Raw genomic sequence first — 8,054 nt, forward strand, 5'->3', positions numbered from 1 at the left:
GGCGTTTAATATTAGCATAGAGAATCCAGTTTTTTCATCACTGATGACAATTTTGTCCAAAACTGGTTCACGCGCATTACGCACCAGAAGAGATGAAGCAATATTCACACATTGGAAACACTGACCATCAGAGAGTTCTTGAGGCACACAAACACCTTCTTTTTGGAGTTTTCCCATATTCTTTAGATGTTTACGTATTGTTTCATGAGAGACATGTAATTTCAGGGCCATTTCACAAGTGTGTTGCCTTGGGTTAGACTCAAGTAGCTTCTACAGAGCATAAATATTCATTCCAATATGTTGGCCCCTGCCATCACAGTTTTTAAGGCTAAAGTTACCTGAATGAAATTTGACGAATGTTCAAAACATATCCATAAACTTCTTTGATATTCTTTGTGGATACAGAGGCGTTGTTTCTTTTCTTGTATTCCCACAGCATTACATGCCGAATGTGTGTCTCATCATGTGCTATCACAATAAGGGATTAGAGTATACTAAACTTTACACATTATATAGGCTACACTAACGTGATGTTAAAGAGGTTTGTTTAACTATTATACATTTTTTGGGGGGTGGTTAATGAAAATATTCCAAAATGCAACATTAATTTCTTGACGACCTAGTATTATCATGAACACAAAATCAAAATTACATAAATGTATATGCTGTCATTCTTAATGCAAACTTCATTCTATTATTACTGTTTTAGAGTGACATTTTTTTACCTTCAATACAACTACAAATTGTGTAAAGGACAATGTTAGATGATGTTCCCCTTCTTTCTTTTGTTATTAAATCCCTAATGGCTTCATTAGATGCTAATTGCATACCTTACTTTATGAAAGGTAATGATTAATTCATTTAACTGATTAAGTACTCGAGTCTTTAAATTCAAAGCCAACAAGTCTATAAATAAGTGGATATGTGCCTTATTTCTTGGGCAAAAATCACAAAATGAAACAGCCATGTACATCATTTGACAGTTTCCAGTTACCATACGAAAAATTATGATAATTGAGCTAGCCAACTCTGGTGTTGGATGGTTAACATAAACACACATGATGGATCATCTTTATAATAAGATATGTGTGTGATCTGCTTTATCTTTTGTTTTTTAATTTTACGAGTACGTAACAAGTAAATTGGGGTGTTTGATAGGCAAGTTGGAAAATAATTGATCCAATGAGCACTTTGAATTTTTTTATCAGCAAGTTTTTTTGGTGACAGGCATGAATTTTTTTTAGCCTGTGTTGTGATTAAAAAACTACTGATATAAAAGTTCAAATTGTTTTATTTTCATTCTCTATTTTAACACCACAGTAAGAAATTTCAAAGTTCATTTATCTATAGGTACATCATACTTACTGAGTATTGATAACAGTAATCTTGTTTTTCATAAATGCATAAATAACACTAAATCTCAAGATGAACAGTGTTGCAAACAAGAGTAAACATTTGAGACTGTATAACAGTTCTTCATTATGATTTAAATACTGGTTATATGTATCTCAGCATTCAGAATACTGCACTATTATAACAAATGAAATATATCATAGATCAATGTAAAATATTTTGAGAAGAGGTAGAACAAACACCTGATACTGTGAGCTTGGATATTTATTGCATATCAACTGGACATCAGTCACATTTTAAAATATCACTTATTTTTGATAGAGTGATTCTTGCAGGAAATGTCCAAAGTTTATAATAATATATTAATATATATATATATAATGATCCTCAAGTATTTCAACTGCTGTAGTGCTTTGTGGTCTCTGGAAGTAAATGATGGGTTATTGTTCTCCTTTACCAAGCATTTATAAAGTTTCTTGTTATTCCCCCACCATATTGTAATAACTGTTTCTTTTCTTCCTTATGTTTCTGGTCAATGTTCAAGGCATTCAACTTGCTAATTTCAGTTTGTTTGTTTTTTATTTGTTTAATGCAGACATTTACAAGCCATCTTTTCATTTAGTTCATACACTCGTGAACCACTTTTAGCATATTTTGACAATTTAATTGTAATTTATACATCTTTTAAGCATATATTTAGGGTGTTTTTCACCAGTTGTTACTTTGACTTCTGGAGTCAATTTGAAACATCATTTATATTATGCTTTATGTACTGGGTGTTTTGAGTCACTTGTACTGTTCATAGCAATGTGGTGTGTTATGATAACATATGGTCACACTTCATAGCACCTATGGTTCACAAATAGGGTATTTATAATAGTTATTTGATGGGGTTACCATTAGTGATAGTTTTCACCTTCAGTGACTTGTATACATTGTCTTCCACATAATCGACTTGGTCTAAACACTGCATTTCACTTTGTGTCCATCAGTTTCCTGAATGCAGTAATTTGAGCAGTGAAAGTGACATGAAACACTCCATACATAAAGGGTATGAGGCAAAAACATCAATATCTTGACATAATTAGTAATAAATGAAAAGTCATCAGGCTAAGATTTGAATGAAGTATCTTGTCTAAAAAATAATTCTTTGAAAACATTTTGTGTTTTTAGATACTTAGTCTAAACCAGCTTGAAAATATCTAAAAAAACTTAAGTTGATCATCTTAAGTTTAACTGTGGAAAAGTTTAAGAGTACTACATTCAAAATACTTTTTAAAAGAAAATTGAGAAATTTCAGACTTTAGTTTTGATTGTGGCACCTTAGAAGTAAATTGTTTGTTACAAGAAAGTTTAACAGTCTTTTGTCATTGAGAAAGTAAAAACTAAATATTGTATTACCAATTACAATTTCCAGAAGTTTGTGATTAAATATATTTACAAAGTTAGGAATTAAAAAGTAATATCCAAATAATTTTTATTTTAGATCTGGAAAAATGGTTCTTAGTTGTTATTTAATGTTTTCATTTTTGACAGCATAATAAAGCCATGTGCTATTCACAAATTGATCCTTAGTGAGTGCCAAATTTAAAATACTTTAACACATGCACACTGTATGTTTTATAGGAGTTTCAACTTAATAACTACTCAAATTTTACTACCATCATATTTTTTAAATTGTTTTTATAGGAAGTTGAAACTGATCAATTCTATAACTTTTTCCTCCCTGAACTGAGGAATGAAGGCTATGATGGTATTTTTTCACCAAAGTCAAGAGCAAAGATTGTTCTGGAGAGTGAAAGGAAACATGTGGATGGTTGTGCCATTTTTTTTCGCTCAAACAAGTAATTGATGTTTTTTTTTTGTGGTCTGTTTCATTAAAAATAGAAATGCAGGTTTGCATTTATAGGAATCTACATTGTTAATAGTACACTTCATAAGTGTTAAATTAGGACATAAAAATAGGAAATATGATTCCTGAACTTAAAAATTAGTAGTTATTAATGAATTTCAATTAAAGGAAGTCAAAACTTGTTTAAAGATTCCAGAAGAAAACAAGATCTTACAATTTATCTTTAAGGCACACAAAGTGAAAGTGACATGATTTACACATTCATATAAGAAATAATTGTATAATTAATGTTCCATAGAAAACATTAAATTACAAGAGGTGTAAATTTGAGTAGTAAAACACATTATGCTAATATAATAATAGGTTGGCAAACAACAATTTATAAGCATAACGAATAATTTTATTGATGGTGTAATATAGTACATGTTCTGTGAAATATTTAGTATATTCAACCATCAATAAAAGATGTCTATATTTAAAAAAACAATTATCAATATATTTTAACATCATTCTATAAGAACAAGAAATGTCATGTCAATTTTATTACTATTAATTTTTTATATATGATGTTTAAATAAATGCTAACTTTCAGGAAGATATGCTAAACAGTGATGGTATTTTTAGAATAATTTTGATTATTATGACAGTTATGATTTAAAGTCAGTTTCCTGCTATTAAAAGCTGAAGATTTGAGAATGATATAGAAAAGTGAGAAGTAGACGCATGGTTCTTTCAGCAATACTCATTAATTGACTGGAAGAATGTGTTGTTGCTTGTATATATGTAAAAGGTTGAGGACTTTATATTAAAGTGATTTTGAATATGCAGATCAACAAGTCACAGTGGAATAGCATGTATCAGAACTACATATTGACATTGTTTGATGTTCCATAGGTATGTGATGCTACCAAAAATTTATTGCTTTTGGAAAGGGTATCTAATGGCCCTTTCCAATGCAAAATATTCATACATTGAGATCATAATGATGTGTTCAGATCAGGGATTTACAAGTTCCAAGATAGGGATATCCCTTGTACTTAATGGCATTAGAAAACAATAGTGTAAGTTGTAATCAGTGGTCTAACCCATGAACATTTAGAGCAGAAATAATTTCCCAGCATTATAAAAAAAGTTATTTTTACAAATTAAGTAAGCTAATTGTCATGGCACACTTATGGAATATGGTAACTTTCTTCAGGTGATGGTAGTCCATGACAGAACAAGTAAAGGTTTGATAAAACAATAACCCATGGCTAGAGATTGTTACCAAAGTAGGTGAACGCAAATCCGTTTTTTGTCTCTAGTGTAAAGTTGTTGGAAAAAATAATATGATGAGTACTTCTGGCTCTCTTAATATTCATATTTTTACAATTGAAAGTCACAATGACAGCAGTGACCATTTAGATGCAGTAAAAATATGTGTAAAAAGAAAAACTGCATGTGTGAATACAGCAAAAATGATGATGAACTTGATGATGAGGGTTATACATCTGAGTGTATAGTGACTGAGTCTGATAAATTAGTATTTCAAACAATTTATTTTTGTGCACAGAGCTTCCAAGTGAAACCATAAATAAATTACTAAGTTTTCACTCCCTGAAGGTTTGAAAACTGAAAAGAAAAATGTTAGTTGGACTTCAATTAATGAAATGCAGAAGATCATATCAAACTGTTTATGTAATTACATTATGAAATGTATCCAAAGATGTGACTTTTATGGTGTCTTGATAGATGAGTTGTATGATCTAGGATTTCAAAAAAAAAAGCTAATCATTTGTGTAAAAATGTGTGCATGAATGCAATGTTGAGACATCCTACCTAGGGAGTGTAAAATTTGATGATAGCAAAGCCCATACACTATCCAACTTTCAAAGGGTACCTTTTATAAATGAAGAGTACACATGAAAAAAATGGTAAGCTTGTGTACAGATGAAGATGCTCCTATGGTACGTTACAGAGCTGGTGTATGTGTGCAAATAAAGTCAAATTTCTCCCCATTTGTCACACAGACATACTGCTTGGCTCATAGACTTGCCCTGTGGTGTGTCGATGTCATCAAAAATATTAAACCACTTCTGTCAAATCAAGATTCAACAATTTGTATTATTTCTTTATTGGCTCTGTAACATGAACTGAAAAAGTGTATAACATTCAGAGAATTTTCAGTGACAAATAATTGCAAATCAAAGAACCACACACTATGAGATGGTTGAGCATGAGAAGTGCAGTTGATGCTGTTTATCATAGTTATCCTTCTGTTGTAGCAACATTTCCTGAACTAGGTACAACAGATGAAATAGCTAAATCATTACACACATACTTTAACAGCACTAAAACAAGCCTCATGTTAATGTCTATAATGAAATTTGAATGTTAAGTTGTGGATTTCAGCAGGAAAATCTGGTAATTAGTCAAGTGAGATCACTAGTTGAGTCTACTTTAGTTGGATTGGATGATACAAAGAAAAGTGTTGAAAATTACAGGAGATGGTGAACACTTTGGAACAGAATGATGGGTGTATGAAAGGCGTAAAACTTTGTTTCAGAAGGGACAAAAGTAAAGCAGCTGATGAGTAACCACATAAATTTCTATTTTTGATGAAGAGCTAGCAAATGGTGCTATTACTGATTTCATATGATACTGGGGAAAACACTGAAAATGAAGTGATGTTTGTACTTAAAAAAATGATTTAGTATAAAATGAATGGCCTACTTCAAAGGCATATTGAAAGGCACATATAAAAATTCAAATATTAAACTGCATGGTAATCAATTTCTTAACATGTTAAAATTGTGTCAAATAACTTTGCAATGAGCATTAATTGTGAAAGAGCCTTTTCTGTACAAAACAGGTTCAAGACAAAATTCAGATGATCTATGAAGACTGAAAAGATACTGTTTTATCAGAATTGTAATGTTAGTCTCAGAAAGTTCACTGTATGAACCCAGTCCTGCAATTAAAATGTGGGACAGTACTAAAAACATAAGAATGGCAAGGCTTTCACAACCACACACACACACAGAGAATTAAAGAAGTTAAAAATAAATAAATGTGTAAGTTTGTATGTACTTGTGTAGTACTTTCTTGATTCCAAATACACAGTAAGATTATTTTGACACATTCAAACTCTTATAGGGCCTGGCATGGCCAGGTGGTTAGGGTGCTCGACTCGCAATCTGCGGGTCGCGGGTTTGAATCCCCATCACACCAAACATGCTCGCCCTTTCAGCCATGGGAGCATTATAATGTGAGGGTCAATCCCACTATTCGTTGGTCAAGGATTAGCCCAAGATTTGACGGTGGGTGGTGATAACTAGCTGCCTTCCCTCTAGTCTTACACTGCTAAATTAGGGATGGCTAGCACAGATAGCCCTCGTGTAGCTTTGCACGAAATTCATAACAAACAAACTCTTATAAATGATTCAGTCATTATCTAAACCAGTATACAGATGTTTGTCCATGTTACTGAATTACTGATCACCTTTGGTAGATAATGATAGGGGCAAAATTTGATCAATACCATACTGATCATGGCAAAAATTACCTGAAGCACTGCTTTAAACCATGGCAGTGTTTCAAGTGTATACCATCTAGTACCACAATTTTTAAACTTAAATTGCATCATTGTTATTGATATAGTGGAATTTATTGAGTGTAACTAACAACAAATATATCTGGTCTATTATATTTCTATGTTCCATAAAGAAAAAGATTATTCATGTTCTTTGCACTTGTTTTTAGGGATATGTGACTAGAAAGTTAACCCAAATAATACAATTGTTACTTTAGATTTTCTCTTATAAAAGAACACCTGGTGGAGTTCAACCAGTTGGCTATGGCTAATGCTGAGGGGTCTGATGATATGCTGAACAGGGTTCAGACAAAGGATAACATTGGTCTAGCAGCACTTCTGCAAACTAATGAGGGAGCATTTGAGAATGGTGAGTTTGAAAAATAGCAGATATCTTCCTTGTTCTGTCCAGGGTCAAAACTAACAATTTCATAGCTGCTTTTACCTGTGTGATAACAAAGTAAGAGACCTATTTGAACTATTTATATTGAAGTAGTAGTAGTACCTGTATGCTTCATATGATTTGTTTTATGGTAGGTGGTATTAATATATTTGTTATGAATAAAATGCAAAGTTAGAGAAGGGATTCTTCTGTATGTGATCAAAAACTTTTTAATACTGCAGAGAAGTACTACATCTAAACTTTTAAACAGCATCAGAAAATATTTGGCAAAGCTGTGAGTATTAGTGTGTTGCACAATGGCAGTTTTTTTTTTTCTGGAAAAAATATCTTCATTATCATAGATGATAGGGTTCTTTGTGTTAGGTGAAAGAACTTGGTGAGTGTTTTTGTGTACTTATTGTCTCTTCCTCCCATTCAAAAATATAAAATGAAAAAAAATAAATTATTTAAATGTGCATTACTGTTAGTATTTGACATTTGTACATTTCCAGGGGTTTTGCCTGGTTCTTCTGAAATTCATCAGCCCTTACTGGTGTGTACAGCTCACATACACTGGGATCCAGAATATTGTGATGTCAAACTCATTCAGACTATGATGCTGATGAGTGAATTACATGGGATTTTGGAAGACGCTACACAGAGTTTCCGTCCAGGCTCTCAGAAGCCTGATATCAACAATATACCTTTGCTTCTCTGTGGAGATTTCAATTCCCTACCTGAATCAGGTAAAGACCAACTTTATATATATATATATATATATATATATATATATATACACACACATATAGTACGGAGTAAGTAGTATAAGTTAGTTAGTTAAAGTAATTCTTCTACGTTACGTTAGGTAAGTTAAAGTTAATAAAGTTAAGGTTAGT

General features: G+C 31.8%; 1 protein-coding gene across 2 annotated transcripts in view; it reads left to right on the forward strand.

The window, feature by feature from the left end:
- The window catches only part of LOC106464062 (CCR4-NOT transcription complex subunit 6-like), an 84,383-nt gene that overhangs the window by 71,113 nt on the left and 5,216 nt on the right, over positions 1 to 8,054 (forward strand). For both annotated transcript variants that reach the window (XM_022391952.1, XM_022391948.1), the window contains 3 exons: positions 3,043 to 3,197; positions 6,995 to 7,146; positions 7,671 to 7,904. In XM_022391952.1, the coding sequence (XP_022247660.1) occupies positions 3,043 to 3,197; positions 6,995 to 7,146; positions 7,671 to 7,904 (541 nt within the window). The remainder of the gene's footprint in view (positions 1 to 3,042; positions 3,198 to 6,994; positions 7,147 to 7,670; positions 7,905 to 8,054) is intronic.

The sequence above is a fragment of the Limulus polyphemus genome, unplaced genomic scaffold (assembly GCF_000517525.1).
Source record: "Limulus polyphemus unplaced genomic scaffold, Limulus_polyphemus-2.1.2 Scaffold57, whole genome shotgun sequence".
NCBI lineage: Eukaryota > Metazoa > Arthropoda > Merostomata > Xiphosura > Limulidae > Limulus > Limulus polyphemus.